This window comes from Hydractinia symbiolongicarpus, chromosome 5 (assembly GCF_029227915.1).
Source record: "Hydractinia symbiolongicarpus strain clone_291-10 chromosome 5, HSymV2.1, whole genome shotgun sequence".
Taxonomy (NCBI): Eukaryota; Metazoa; Cnidaria; class Hydrozoa; order Anthoathecata; family Hydractiniidae; genus Hydractinia; species Hydractinia symbiolongicarpus.
Window position 1 is genome coordinate 6,992,627 of NC_079879.1, and position 15,530 is coordinate 7,008,156.

At 33.2% G+C, this 15,530-nt stretch overlaps 1 protein-coding gene across 1 annotated transcript in view; it reads left to right on the forward strand.

Annotated features, from left to right (window-relative positions):
- LOC130644464 (retinal-specific phospholipid-transporting ATPase ABCA4-like) overlaps positions 1 to 13,888 on the forward strand; it is a 41,708-nt gene extending 27,820 nt beyond the window's left edge. Inside the window, exons 26-47 of the mRNA XM_057450086.1 lie at positions 230 to 275; positions 696 to 812; positions 1,505 to 1,819; positions 2,008 to 2,266; positions 3,410 to 3,512; positions 3,769 to 3,877; positions 4,064 to 4,124; positions 4,701 to 4,878; positions 5,582 to 5,697; positions 6,270 to 6,420; positions 6,707 to 6,830; positions 7,067 to 7,196; positions 7,709 to 7,838; positions 7,979 to 8,053; positions 8,172 to 8,278; positions 8,542 to 8,683; positions 9,088 to 9,222; positions 10,203 to 10,306; positions 10,740 to 10,832; positions 11,002 to 11,101; positions 11,683 to 11,820; positions 11,984 to 13,888. Coding sequence (XP_057306069.1) covers positions 230 to 275; positions 696 to 812; positions 1,505 to 1,819; positions 2,008 to 2,266; positions 3,410 to 3,512; positions 3,769 to 3,877; positions 4,064 to 4,124; positions 4,701 to 4,878; positions 5,582 to 5,697; positions 6,270 to 6,420; positions 6,707 to 6,830; positions 7,067 to 7,196; positions 7,709 to 7,838; positions 7,979 to 8,053; positions 8,172 to 8,278; positions 8,542 to 8,683; positions 9,088 to 9,222; positions 10,203 to 10,306; positions 10,740 to 10,832; positions 11,002 to 11,101; positions 11,683 to 11,820; positions 11,984 to 12,106 — 2,856 coding nt within the window. The 3' untranslated portion in view covers positions 12,107 to 13,888. The remainder of the gene's footprint in view (positions 1 to 229; positions 276 to 695; positions 813 to 1,504; positions 1,820 to 2,007; positions 2,267 to 3,409; positions 3,513 to 3,768; positions 3,878 to 4,063; positions 4,125 to 4,700; positions 4,879 to 5,581; positions 5,698 to 6,269; positions 6,421 to 6,706; positions 6,831 to 7,066; positions 7,197 to 7,708; positions 7,839 to 7,978; positions 8,054 to 8,171; positions 8,279 to 8,541; positions 8,684 to 9,087; positions 9,223 to 10,202; positions 10,307 to 10,739; positions 10,833 to 11,001; positions 11,102 to 11,682; positions 11,821 to 11,983) is intronic.
- The last annotated feature ends 1,642 nt before the right edge of the window (positions 13,889 to 15,530 follow it).

Genomic DNA, 15,530 nt, shown 5'->3' on the forward strand with positions numbered 1-15,530 from the left:
CTATTTTGTTACGTATGTTGATCTAGTTAAAAATTAGTGGCATGATTGTAGAATTTCTTTGTTGGAAACGCTTTTATGAAAATTTACATTTAAGACTGAAACAACTGGAATTCTTTTTGTTCATATCGTTTGTAGAGTAACAGAAAATTTTATTTGTTTAATTTAAAGTTTCAATTGTTGTTGCAAACTGCTCCTATACTCACGTTTCATATGTTTTCCTTGTCACTAGGTATTCCTCACAGCTTGTGAAGATAAAATAGATCATTTAGATGATGGTATGTTAGCGTTTCCTTTGCTGTGTTGTTTCTCATTTGTTTGAAATATATTATGTTCCTCTAAACTATTCAGTTAGCGAAGCTGACTTAATTAGCTAAAGTCTTCTGCTAAGAAATACTCCTAAAAATGAGCTTATATATAAGGTGAAATCCTCCTAATTTTACTAGCAGCCCACCCAGGTGAGATAGGATACTCTATGTAACACACCCCAGCACTGCTTGGTAGGAGAAATGTTAGGCAAAACAACATACATAAATCAATCGATGATGTAAACAATAGTAACTTGGTGTACAGCATAGCCCACCTAATGTAAAAAGTCACTTAATTAAGATTCAATTTTTTGTTTCCTCCTTTTTTTAATTTCTTATAGGTTTATTAATATTTATGAGAAATAACTAATATTAAATGTTTTTTTATAGATACTGTTTCATTAACTGGTCCTGTTCAGTCACGCAGACATACATTTAGCGATACAGTTAGTATAAGTTCGATAAACTCACGAAGTGAACTTGTTTCAGAATCAGACACGCTTCCCAGTAAGTAGATTTGTTTTGTCGTCGCTGTTTAAGAAGTTTATAGTGCTCAGAGTAGTGTCTTGTTGACTAACAAAATCTATTCTATTGTATATGACGCTCTTTGGAAATGTAGTTTTTAGATTTCTGCTATTGCATATCCTTTTTTATCAATACCGTAATAGCACTTAAATAAAATTCTTTAAATAGATCTTAAAACCTTTTTTTGCCACCCATTTCCAGCCAATGTTTATTACTATCAATTTCGTATAACAAAAATTAGTATAAAAAATAATATTAATATAACACTGGAAATTGACAATTTATTTATTTTAAAATGTGTTTTGCCGAATTCTGTTTTTTATTCGCCACTCACAATTTTTCCTCTTGAGACCTGCATCAAAACACAAAAAACCTTGTGTTATTCGGTTCATTGTTGTCCACGTTATGAAAAAAGAATCGCAATGTTCCCTTTTTAAAAAGTTATTCACAAGAATATTTTCTTTCAAGAAAAGCAATCGATGTTCCTGCAGTAAAATAATTGACTAATTAAGATACTCGTTGCATAGGAAATTTCGACGCGCTTAAATGACAATTCGAGACGAATAGTGTACACCTGTTCTCAGATTGTTTCGCTTGTTCGTGCTAGCAGTTGTATCACCATATATTTGTTCACATTTTCGTTACTTACGTTGTTCATGCTTATTTTTTTTAAGCCATTGATGATGTGTGCGAGCAAAGTCGTTCTTGGGGACCTCTGTTATGGTTCCAACAATATAAAGCCATCCTAATCAAAAGATTTCATCATGCTCGCAGAAGCAAGAAAGGGTTTTTCTCACAGATATTGTTGCCAGCTATATTCATCATAGCAGCAATGAGGGTCTCAATGATTCGTCCTTCAACAGATATGCCTTCATTGGAGTTGTCAACAGCAATGTTCGATAAGCCAAGCTACGTTGTTATTGATAATATTAATGTGAATAATTTTTCAGAAAAATTGATGAGTGCTTATGTGAAGTCTCCCAGCTTAGGTAAGTCCTAGGGCTTTTTTGTCTTTTTAAGTGGGGGAGAGGGGAGGGGGAGTGGGGGTGGGGTTGGGTTGGGGATACACCATGTTTAAGAGACTTCTTATTTCCTATAACCTTTAAACAAAATTGATATTTTATATATCGTGCATATAGCAGTGTTAGGGAATCATTTGTACTTTATATTTTTTTAGGTGGTGGCCATTGTGTTAAACTAGCAAATTGCGCTGCGAAAAACATTCAACCTTTTTACCACCGTGTACGCGGTGTACAAAAGAAGAAAATTTATTCCAACTGCTCATGTTCATCTGGTAAACAGATGTGTCCAAAGAATGCTGCTGGTCCCCCTCCTCCTTCAAAGGTAGTGGACACTGGGGACACCGTTCAAGACGTGACTGGAAGAGATATGAATGATTACTTGCTAAAAACAACAGATGATTACATTAGACAAAGGTAAAGGATTTTAAACTTTGTGATTATTTAGGCAATAGACCAATAAACAGATTAACTAGAGTAGACGACAAAGTATATACAGCAGATACTTTGCAAAGGACGATCAAGCTGGCTTCTTTTCAAAGCTTAAGCTCCTCGAAGTATGAGGAAAACTCCTAGATAATAACTTTTCTGAAATTTTTTTGTGTGTATGTTTTGTTACCCACAAGCTATGGGAATTGTTTGCGTTTCGTTTTTCGCTAACACTCCAGAAAAAAAACACTTTGAAAATAGGTGACCAGATATTGGTTTTTACCTACACATTTCTCTCTCTCCATGTTTGTATCTGTGTCTTAATAAAGGCCTGGGTTTTAGTGTTATGTTTTGATGTGATTAAAATGCAATGTGTTTTGTACAGCAAACTTAAAAACAGTTCGTCATCGTGGCATACATGCAATTAAATACATGCAATATTATAAGAGATAGCTCCAACAATTGTCAATGCCACTGTTGAAGCAACTAATGGTTATGAAAAAAAGGGAAAAAAATAAACATAGACATAGAAAGTGTGCAGTTTTGGATGGCAAAAAATATAAGATTTGCAATTGACTTTTTTCTTGTTTTTTTATTTTGTGTTTTTCCCAAATGGTAATAATATCTATATGGAAGTTGTTCTATTCTATTCAGATTCTATATTAAATTCTATGTTTTCGATTGGTTAATTAAAGCAACAAAAAAAGAAACAGGTCTAAAGTTGCACACGAGTAGCAACACACGTTGAACGCCGAGTTTGCAACATCTTAAGCATCACAAGGCCTAAATTCTATAAAACACAAAGCAACTAGTGAGCAAGAGCTAGCCTACAGTGAGTGTGAATAAAAAGTAAAGAAAACAACAACAGAGGTTTACCAAAACAGCAATACTTTCTGAAACGTAGTGTGGGTTTCGTACAAAAAACGTATTTAGCGCTGAAGTTTGATTTTGATTACCCAAGTAAGCAACCAATTGCATAAATGGATGAACGAATTTGTTCCTCCAAGTAGATATCTAACAAGCAACAAGCAACTGTTAAACCTGTAATATATAGAAACTTAAGCATCCTTAATCATTAACGCTTAATCAAAATTTTGTTTTGTTTATAACTAAAAATAATTGTTTGTTTAGGTTTGGGGGTGCAACATTTGGTGAAACTCTGTTTCAACTACCTGATCTTAATATGAGTGATTTTGCTTTGGCATCGAGTATTGGTGTACGAAGAAATGTCAAGGTAAGATTCTACATTTTATTTTGCCCACAAAAAAAACAGATCACGTAAAATTCTTTGTCACCTGAAAGATTTATGGGACGTTTTTTGCTGTTAATTAAATACCAATTTTTCATTACGACCTTGCATGTCTAGAAAAGAGATCACGTGATATCATCTTGTGACCTCAAAATTTTTATTAAATCTTTTTTTTTTTTTTTGAGTATTGTAAAAAAATTTACTCAATGAAACTTACTTTATGAAATAACATTTTTTTTAGGTTTGGTATAACAACAAAGCATACCACGCGCTCCCAACATTCATCAACGCTATGAATAACGCGATTTTAAGAGCAAACCTAAACACGACAGAAAATCCTTTAGAATATGGTAAGGGACGTCATGTAATTCGTTCCTTCATTTTACTAGGTGTTTATATCATATATATTTCTAAAAAATCGGAGTATGCTATAAAAGTAACGACATTTTTATTTTTTATTTTCGTCAATTATTATTCTAGTAAAGCTAGTTTTAACTATGAAAGGTGATCTCATTCTGGTTGCTGGTGTGTTCTAGGTATTGTAGCTAACAGTCATCCAATGGATTTTAATGAAGAACAACTTGAAGATAAAGTACTGTAAGAATCAACTTTTTTTGTGTATCGCTTACTTAAAAACTTAAGGCCGATTTACACAGCGAATTCGACAGTGAAATATCGTGTTTTCATTTTAATTTAAAAAACTCCACTGTGCTGAAAATTAATATACTAACCAAGTAGAACGCAACTGTTTGTGTTTTGTTTTAAAAAATCCCAGAACTAAAAGTAATTAAAAATAACTATTTTATTCTTCATATCTAAAGGAGTGTTTACATTCAATATCTTAAATTCTCCACATGATTTTATAGTTTGTGTCAGCATCGAATTTGCTCTTCAAAATTCGCCTAAAAGTTTCCGCACTGTGTGAGGACTTATACCTGCTCAGTTTCCACCGTGAGCCATTCCTTCCTCATTATCGTACTTCAATTTCTCGGTATATGCCATTTTGACAGAGAACTCATCATGGACACCTGATCGACATGAGGTAATACACGGAAGTGTAGTCCCGATCCTCGGCCGTTTGCAACTTTTTGGTTACAGAATATTTTTTAACCGCTTTACAATAACATGACTCCTTTCATAGCTTCATAGCTATCTTATTTTATCTCATTTTAGACGTGATGGCATTACAAGCCTTTTTGTCGCCATCTTTGTTATCTTGGCGCTCGCCTTTGTACCTGCAAGTTTTGTGGTGTACTTGGTTGAAGATAGAGTGAGCAAGTCAAAACATTTACAGTTGGTGAGCGGTGTGAATCCGATCGTTTACTGGATGGCAAATTTTTCTTGGGATTTAGTAAGCTATTTGTGTAAATTTACCTTTTGCGACAAGGAGGATGTAGAACCTAGCAATTTGATGAGCTCGTTGTTGGACACTTTAAGTTTCTTTATTCTGAAACCTACGTTAGACAAAATGCTGATTTTGCTTATGCTTTTATTACTAAATCTGCGAAAAATGAATTTTGTAGTTGTCCGCAAAATATATTCCGCCAAAGAAAGAATTTTTGTACCGCAAATCTAAAAATAAGTTCTGCAAACCAACTCTTCCGAAAATGATTTGTACCATAATTATTATAAGTGTCAGTAAAATCACCGTAATACCAGTCTTTGGTGTTTGTAAGACAGACCACTTTAACATTATTCGCAAATGTTGTCACATGAACGTTTTTTCTTGAACATTTAAGGTTCGTCTCCAATAGGCAGACTATTTCAAGCGAAGTAAATTTATGCATTTTGATTGGCTGGTGGAACGTTTCATCGTTCAAATTAGTTACATTTTAACGGCAGAAAAGTCATATATTGCGCTTCGTTTAGTTGCCCCCTTGTTTACTTTTTGTGAGCCACGCTGTTAGGTTAAAAATGTGCTAAGTGGAACTCTTTTCTTTGGTTCTAAAGAGATTCCGCTAATCTGGAGTCAACCGTATTATCAAAGTCTTAATTATTTTAAATAAAAAGTCAATATGTGTTGATATTTATTATTAATATTGCTTTCTTTCTAGATAAATTATCTCATTCCAGCAATGTGTTGCATTATTATCTTTCTGGCTTTCAATCAACAGGCTTATGTCTCGTCGGAAAACATAGGACCAACACTGGCCTTGCTATTTTTGTATGGGTAAGCGAAGCAAGAAAATGTTCCTTTTGTCATGCCAGGTTTTCATCACGTGTTGAAACTGTCAGCTGTACCGCCGTTACTCCTCGCTTACTTAAAATTATGAAGTTAGATTACATTTCGCAGAGCTTCTCTAAAATAATAGCTGTCGTCTCCTTGTTTGTCTGTCTATAAGGAAAACACGAAATGCGATATAGAAAGGACGGGCGACCCCGTAGATTTTTCGACGGATTGACAGATTCAGCTTCAGAGAGTGAAAATTTGAATTACAGAGAGAAATTAAGTTAATTTCAAAATCTAAAGACATAATTCAAGTTTCATTCAATCTTTATTTTCATAGTTTACACAATAAAGAAACTCTGGTTTGAATATTTGATCAGAATCATGCTAAAAGGACTAAAACTGTTCGAATTATAGAAAGTTTCGAATTAGAGGAATTCGAATTGTAAAGTTTTTTATAAGAGTTTTTCAAGGAAAATTGACGGTGACAGAGCACTCGTTCGAATTATAAAAATATTCGAATTATAGAGATATGAATTAGAGGGAGTCAACTGTAAATGCATTTTTTTATTTAGGTGGTCGATGACACCATTGATGTATCCCTTCTCGTTTTTCTTTGACGTGCCAAGCACAGCTTACATTGTGCTGATTGCTATGAATTTATTTGTCGGAACCATAGGAACTCTTGCAACGTTCATTTTGGAATTCTTCGGCGCCGAGGATGAGGTTTGTGTTTTTGTGTTTCGTTTCCGATCATTGGATGGCGGAAAGTCGAAACTCGAATATACTCGCCTGTTCGTGACCTAACAATATCTATGATATTCAATGACTGAACTGATAACAGTAATGTCAAATTTGTCAATGTCGACAAATTGGATTCGACAAAATGGACTATGTATCGTCCCCTTTGGTTGTAAAAACCGATTTTGCTGTGTTTTTTATTCTTACTGTATAAGAAGTTAAAAGTAATCTCACATGTGTTTTACCCCGGTTTATTTTAATATTTATTTAGAAACTCAAAAACATTAACACAATATTAAAACGGGCTCTCCTCATCTTTCCGAATTATTGTCTCGGGAGAGGTCTGATGGATGTTGCTGGCAATCAAATCAAAGCCGATTCTTACAGCAGAGTTGGTAGGTTTTTCTTGTTGTTGTGGTTGTTGTTGTTGTGGTTGTTGTTGTTGTTGTTGTTGTTTTAATTTCCTTCTGAGGAGTGAAAAAAATCAAGGTAAAATAATGATGGAAACGATACACTCGTAAAAAATTAATTAACCAGTCTCTTCTAACACACGGATGCACTCTAAGCAACATGGCCTACTTGTCTACAACCTTAGAATAATACGAAAGTTGCTTTCATATCTCTTCAATAGGTCAGAACAAGTTCGTGGATCCATTTGAGTGGGAGATGATTGGTAGAAATGTATTCGCCATGTTTTTGTGTGGCATACTCTACATGATAGTGACGATTTTGTTTCAATACCGATTCTTCGTCAAACCCTGGTGAGTGTAATGTTGTTATCTTTAAAAGGTTTTAACTATCAGATTTATCGTCTTACTTATGTCTTTTGCGACACTATCGTCTAGTTCTTTGTATAAGAAGGGTGCCAGTCCATATCTTACTAAATGTTTCGACTAGTCCTCTATTTTACGAGTTGTACTGTATAGTTGTATTTTTTACGCGACATTGTTTGCGGTAATTTGATTGATTTTCTCAAAAAATAATTTATGACCGGAAATTCTTGGAAAGTTCTATTCGCGAAATTACTAGAAATGACTTATGCACTAAAATTAACTTCTGGAAAAACAAAAAACTGCGAAAAATACTAATTTGTGAAAATATTTCTTCGCAACAAAACCTTAAAATAGTTGATTCGGGAAAAAAACTCTTCGCGAAATATCTTGACATGATTGGCTTGCAAAATTAAGTCTTTACGAAAACCGCGAGCCTGATTTTAGCATTTCCTTACCTTACAATTATGTTCTAACCTGTGAGAGCTTTGTTATCCCTCCAGGACGTCAAAAGTGAGTTCAAAAGAGAAGATAAACGAAGAAGAAGATGTAGCGAAGGAAAGAAAGCGTGTGTTGGAAGGTGAAGTTGATAAAGAAGAAAATGTAGTGCTGAAAACTACAAACCTGACTAAGGTAGTTCTTCTTGACTAAATAAAATCCTTCTGGATCCTGTTTCCATTTTAGTTGAACTACTCATCATCACCACTGACTTGCCTGCAAACTTATTAGACGGTCCTAATTTTAAACTTGTTTCATTGAGTTCTTCTCTGTAGGTGTACAAGAGCTTACTTGGAAAAAAGAAAACGTTAGCTGTAGACCGACTAAATTTGGGTGTACAGAAAGGGGAGGTAGGTCCTAATCGCCTGCGTTTTTTTTATTATCTACTTACAACTAATAAATAGCGGTGCCTTTATTAGTGCGCATTGTTTTGTACTAAAATATCAGAACATTCGCTTGCATTTTTAGTGTTTTGGTTTACTCGGTGTGAACGGAGCAGGAAAAACAAGTACATTTAAAATGATGACTGGTGATAGTGCTATTACTGCTGGTGATGCGTTTGTGAAAGGTCACAGGTGAGAATGAATTTTAATGGCGAAATAAACCACTTCAGAGTGGGCGTGTCTTTTTTAGTTTGCAAACCACACTTTCTTAACGGAAGCCCTTCTTTAGTTTGAAGTCCTTGTGTTTGAAAGGGGCGTTTTTATAAGGTGGTACAAAGCAACACGTAGTTTGAAGTGTAGGGTATTTTAAAAGAAAAGAGGGTTAATGCGTCTTTGCGTAGTTATCAAACACAAATTTAAAAGCGTTAATGTTTATTTAATTTTTATTTTTATAGTGTTCGTACTAACATGAATTCAGCTCGTCAATACATGGGATATTGTCCACAATTCGACGCCCTTGACGAACTGTTGACAGGAAAGGAGTTGCTGTTTTATTATGCTCAAATACGTGGCATGTCCAGGAAAGACAGTGTAAAGGTATAGAAAGTCATTCTTTAACTAGACCGTTATATCCAGATCGATTTATTAGGTGAAGGTCAATTTTAATACGATTCTTTTTGTCTTTTTGTTCTTTTTCAAATTCAACTAGTGTTTAGATTCTTTTCCCCATACATGATAAGCCAGCGAGATATTTTTGATATTTTCAATTTTAAATGGTGTATACTTAACATGTGTATTTTTCAAAAACATTACACTGGAATTTTAATAGGATTTTTTGATTTGTTCCAAAATATTTTGTGTTCTATCATGGGTTTTTTTCAACGAGACAAAAAAGTGATTACTTTGGGACGTTTATGGATGATGCTACAAGCATTCGAATGAGTTTTGTAGCTCGCCTGTTGTTGCACTTGATTACTTTTTTTATACAACCTTATATTTAGATGGCTGACTGGGCAATCGAGACTCTTGGTCTTACGCCCTACAAGGATAAATTGTGTGGTGATTACAGCGGAGGAAACAAACGCAAACTATCGACAGCGATTGCTCTACTTGGAAGTCCACCACTTATATTTTTGGTCAGTAGCATCGAATGTATTTTTTACGTCCATGTTTAATATCATGTTGGTCATTTCTTTGTTTTATCCACGTTTTATTTATTTTCTTTATAAATAGCTAATTTTAATTTTTGGTTTTCCATTTCTTTCCTGTTAAGTGTAGATACTTTTTATTATTCGCGCTATAATAATAGGCTACTACTGTGTGTCTGTCTGTGACATTTGCAAATGGATTTTATTTTTGACTTTTTTTTAGCAAATTCTAGAAAACATTTCCTATAAAACTATTTTGACATCTACAACACTTGGCATTATTACCTCACTTTAACGTTCATAACTAATAATAATTTTTAATAAATTTGGTAAAACTATTGCTTTCCACAATTTTGAGGCCAAATAGCTTGGAAACGGGTGAAAACTAGGGTCCTCTTAACTACTTAGGACCAAACTTGTACCAATTTCCTAAAGCTGGGTTAACCCACCAGTCGTTTTGAAACAGTCAGATTGATGACGTCATTAAAAAACTTTGAATCCCAATATCTCTTTAGCCGTTCGTCAGAAGTACATGATCAAATATATTTTCTTGATCCGCTGGGGAATTTCTCACGTCATCAAAATTCAAATGACTGTTCTTTTCCATTGTTCTTTTGCCTAAATGGATTTTTCCCTGGACTTTCTCGACTAATCCCTATAATAATAGCCGTTTTCTGTCTGTTGGCTAAAACTCAGTCATGATAAACCGCGCACAAAATCTTCAAAATACAAATAACAAATGCGATATATTTTTATCGACTTTGCTGCCACAGGGAATTTCCACCGCCTAAGGACTTGTTTTAATTATTCTTCTATCTGGTAATGCCGAAAATAGTTTGTCTTTTGTTTTTTAATATATGAGTTTCCGAGTTGGATTGTTTAAAAATAAAATTAAGCCCTTTACTCCCCTGTGATAACCTTGCCTGGAAATCTTGGTAAAATTAATTATTCTTTTCTTACTTATTCAGGATGAACCTACCACAGGTATGGATCCTGGTGCACGTAGATTTCTTTGGAATGTTGTGTCTGGACTTTTGAAAGCTGGCAAATCTGTTGTGCTGACGTCACACAGGTATGTATTTCATAGATTGTTTCCTATTTAGTGGGTTTGTTCCTAAACCCACTTGCATAAAGTAAAATCGGGCATGATATGTCCTGCTTTCCTAAAAAATTAAAATTTGTTTAGACTTTCACTTTTAAGAAAGTATCCTTGATTGTTTTACTTGAGTGTAGAATAGGAACCGTTTTTTATATCTTTTCATACTTTCTTGTTAAGTATATACTAGTTGAATAGCCCGTGGAATACTCCAATACGTTCAGAGGCAAACAGTCACAAAGAATATTTTTTATAGTGACACTACTAATGATCCGTTCACACTTCAAAAAGATGCATAGAATGGATAAAATAAAACTGGATTTTGTTGTTACAGACTATACTAAAATTATTTTTTTCCGAATGCAACAGATTGATTTTAGGTTATTTAAACAAAGAAAATATTTTTTAGCATGGAAGAATGTGAAACGTTATGTACAAGACTTGCTATCATGGTAAACGGTGAATTCCAATGTCTTGGAAGTCCTCAGCAACTTCGAAGCAAGTAAGTAGAATTCCTAAAACTAAGTTTTCCTCATGTCTGTTGCGAGTCAATAGAATTCAGATGTACTCTCAACATCTCCATGAGAAAAAGGCAAAGGTTCCCGATCAATGTGTCGTGCATTCCAAAAAACGTACAATATATTTGACTATAATAAAATATTTTTATTTAGATTTGGTACTGGATATACAGTGATACTTCGCGCCAAGCTCCCATGCATAGCCAGCGTTCAAGATTTTATTCTAGCTAACTTCACAGATGCCAAATTAAAAGTAATTTCTTTTTTTAACCGGCAGGGGTTGCTTAAACAGGGGAAATACAATTGGTTTAGCTAAAACAGATGATTAGTTACCCATTATAAACCTTTTAGTTCTTATCTGTATAATCCGAAGGAGTTTGACCCAATTACCTGTTACACTAAAGGAAAATACTAGGCCATTATTTAGACAGATAAACCACAGTTATTATTAAATAGATCAAAATATATATCTACAGAAGTGTGTAAGCAAGTCTAAAACTAATCCTGCAAATTTGTGATTAAAAAATAAGCCTGGTCATGTAAACGTATGCAAAATAGTGCATTGTCAAATTTTTAGTACGAAACAAGAATTTTGTCGAATCAATCCCAAATTTGTAACATTTATTTATCAAGTATTGTTGCTATGCGCCAGTTAGATAAGCTTCTCAAGTTATATCTAAAATAAGAACCCTTATTGGATATGCTATCTGACACCTGCTATTGGATCTTTCTTGAGGTCTCAGTATAAAAAAAATTTGTTATGACATCAGTTATCGATTTAAACATTTAAATGGTGGAAAGTGTGTTTTAATTTATTTGTATTTCATTTTATAGGACCATCATCACTATATGCTGGAATACCAAATTCCAACAACTGATTTATCTTTGTCTCAAGTATTTCAAAAATTGGAAATATTAAGAAAAACGGATACAATTGAAGATTACTCGGTCACGCAAACAACACTAGATCAGGTAAATCATAAATCGGGTAATTTGTCTCTTGTCCAGCTTCGCGAAATACTTAGAATATTGCGTGACAGTAGGCTCATGTTTAAAAATTTAAAATCCTGTTTTTCATGAAAAACATGGCCCAAGTCTATGTTGTATATCATTTCTATACCGTTTTGTTTTAAAGATATTTGTCAATTTTGCTCGCGAACAAATCGAAGCTGTCCAAATTGATGACAATGATGGTAGTGATCCTGTGGACACATCAATAGCATTAGCTGACATGCCACCCAATCAAGTGGTAGTTTAACCCTCCCGAGCATCTTATGCACCCAGGCACCACAGAATTAACACAAAGCATGTAATATAATTCTCGTATCGTTGACTAAGGGTTTTCTTATGTTTTATCACATGTTTTTTAAAGGCTTTTGTTTTTAAACTCAGTCTCAATACACTTACCTAGACTCGAAATCTGTCTAAAATCTTAATTCTCCTTGATTTTAACCCAATTTGAGTGGAGGGCCTAAAAAAAATCCACTTTTATTCAAATAATTTCCAAAGCATACTGTTTCAAGGGTATAAAGTTTGAGTATTCCTTAATTTTAGCTAGCTTCAAGACAGTCAAAAAAATTAGCTTGAAGTATCTTTATTAGGAATTGCAAAGTCATGTTTTCCCTTTTTAATGCGTTTATCAGTGAGTGTTTATCAGTGAGTGTTTTTCTTGTTGCGAAATTGGGTTTTTTCCGATGTTTTAGCCTTTTCATGTTTTGAAATATATGATGATGACGATGATGCTATCTCTTTTATCTCAATCGTCCTTTAAACATTTGTACTAAGTTTTGTGGTCATACGATGTCCCCTCCATCATCTCAGTTTTAGCCTGAATAGGGCTAAACCTTCACATATGCCGATTAGGGTTGCGCTTATAAGAAATATTTGTCTTATTGTTGTGGCCGGTTCCACTAATATAAAACTGTATATTATGTTGAGGGAATTCTAAGAACTTTTTCTCTAAATTAAAAGGTAAAAGACTCAAAATCATAAACGATAAACCGTATGAAATAAAAGATAAATTATATAAATTCCAGTTCTCTCAACCAAGAGATTGATTGACAATTTTAGAATTTTAAGTAACTTCGCAAAGACTTTTTCGCTCCATTTTTTGTTTATTTTCAAAGGCCGTTTTGTGTGGCACTATTTGTTAATTTATAGCATAGGACGTTTTTAATTTAATATTTTCTATTTTATATATTTTGTTTCTTATTATTTGTTTGCGATTTGTTGTTGTAATTTGGGTGCTTTCTAAACGTTTTTAGTTATTTTTTGGGTGCTTCAAAATTTTAGAAGAATTTTGGGGCTTAAACGTTATTAAAAGACAAAAATGAAATGTCAATGTCGATGCAAAATTTTTGCAGAACTTAATTTTCGCTATTTTTTCGAAAAATTAAGTTCTCCAATATTTGACGTTACAGAGCAAATAATTAAAATCAGTTTTGCAAAAGTATGCAAAAGTTGATTAATTTTAAAAATAAGTTTTGCGATTTTTTTTTAAAACTATTGAATGTCAAACACGTGAAATCTTTCGAGACGACGAGTAAGATGAAGATTTTACCTAACATACGCTCTTCACTTTCTTTGAGAAATATTTAAAATGCATAATTAGAGTCCTAAAAAAACCTTAAAGAGATATTTTATTTGCAAAATTTTACCCCAAAATTTTGATTTTAAGCTTTATCAAATGTTATGGAGTATCTGTTATGCTCAATATCTCGTATGTATTAATATTTATTCGTTGTTATTTTATTATTTTATAACCTTGTGAGATATTTCTATACACGCCTTTTTTATGAGAATATGTGTTATAAGAATATCAAGGCGAGATTTCAGTTTAATAACAATACTTCCTTACTAACTAATAATTTTGGTATTCTTATAAAGAAGCGTGTAGTTGTATCACATTTTTTCAAAGATCTTGACCTTGTACAAGTATTTTTATGTACTGAATTTATTAACTAAAATAAGGTTGCATGTATATTGTGTCACCACTTAACAAGTATTAAAACGAAAATAAAAAATAATCTGATTTCACAAATTATATGTTTTTTCTGTCGAAAAAAAGCGATGGACTCGAAGTTGCTTTCTTTACGCGCGAAAAAACATAATAGCATTGATTATTATTATTAACAATTATAATTTTACAGGTTGACTACGTTAGAAATATTTACAATCCTGGTATCAATGTAGGACCTGTTGAAACAAAAAAATAGTAATAAATAAAATTTTAAAATAGGTAATAATTTAGGTAATTTTTTTTTCTATACATATTATACAAAAATAAATAAATAAATAAGGTAATCGAAAGTAAATAAATTAATTAGATAGGTGAGATGGAAAAAAGCAAACTGGTACACTGATGACACTGGTATACTGATGACGTAAGAATGGGATAGCATGAAAATTAATTATTTGCCTGTTTCTTTTTGCTATCTGTACGTGAAAACTAACAAATTGATGATGTTTTACTCCTAGCAACCATAACTCTGAGGAATTTTTCAAAATGATGTCAAAACGTCAGGAAAAGGTCAGAAGTATAGCATTGCTTTAACATGTCAGAAAAATGTCGGGATTTTAGGTTTAAATTTACGACCTAAACTATTTTTATTTTTTAAAATATGAAATTCTCGCACATCATAATGAAATCAGCTGATCTGATTGGACAAGCTTTATCTTCTGGTGGACACGTGAAAAGTGAAATTAAATTCCTTTTTTTTTATAACACGCGAAACCAAAATAAAAGTAATATTTGCGTTATGCTGCGTTTCTTATTGGAAACCTGTTGTATATCATTGTGGTGTGTCAGTGTTTAATGTCAATAATCCAAGGTTCCAATGAAATATCACAGTCCCAGAAAAGCATGTCGGATTAAGTTGAAAATTTATACACACATCAATTTACTGATGCTGAATATGACGTTAAGGTCAAAACATCAAAATTCTAAAATTTAAAAAAACATGTAATTCGAGAAACGTGTACTGAACACTTACAATCCTGGGCATAATATATTGGAAAAGTTGGGCGGAATTTCGATGATCTTAATACCACAAGCAATTAAGAAAGCCATTTTCTATGTAAGTAATATGCGCTCTGGATGGACTTACCTCAGTTCAATTGTTTGTCACTATTCACATGTTCACAGCCAGCAGACTTAGGACTCCAAAACCTTTCCAAAATAAAAACTGAGTCCAAAAGGGAGAAAAGAAAGTGAAAGCTATTAAAAACACATTACTGTTTCATGAAGAAATCTAAGATAAATGATTGTTTTTAGTTAAAAATATGTTCCTTTCCCATATTTAATGTAAGACCTTAAGCCGCATGTTAAAAATCGCACGAAAAGTTAGTTCACGTTTTCGCGTTTAAATGATGCCATCATTGTCTTATAACCTAATTTTGTGTGATTTATTTTCTGAACACGGCGTTTTACACTTGCAACGGAATCCATGATTGTTGGTGTGTGTTTACAATTAACATTCGAATCATTTATATCATTCGAATTACGTCAATTTCTTCGATTGCCGCTTTTACAGCATTTAAAGCTCCAGCTTCATATAGTTTGAGTTAGATCAGGAAAAAAGCTTATGGTACAACAATAATTGTTCGAATGAAGAAGTCATTTGAGTGGTTTGCCGCCAACCTCGTTCCCAGCGCCTGTTGTTTTTTTTTATCTCAGGACGGCG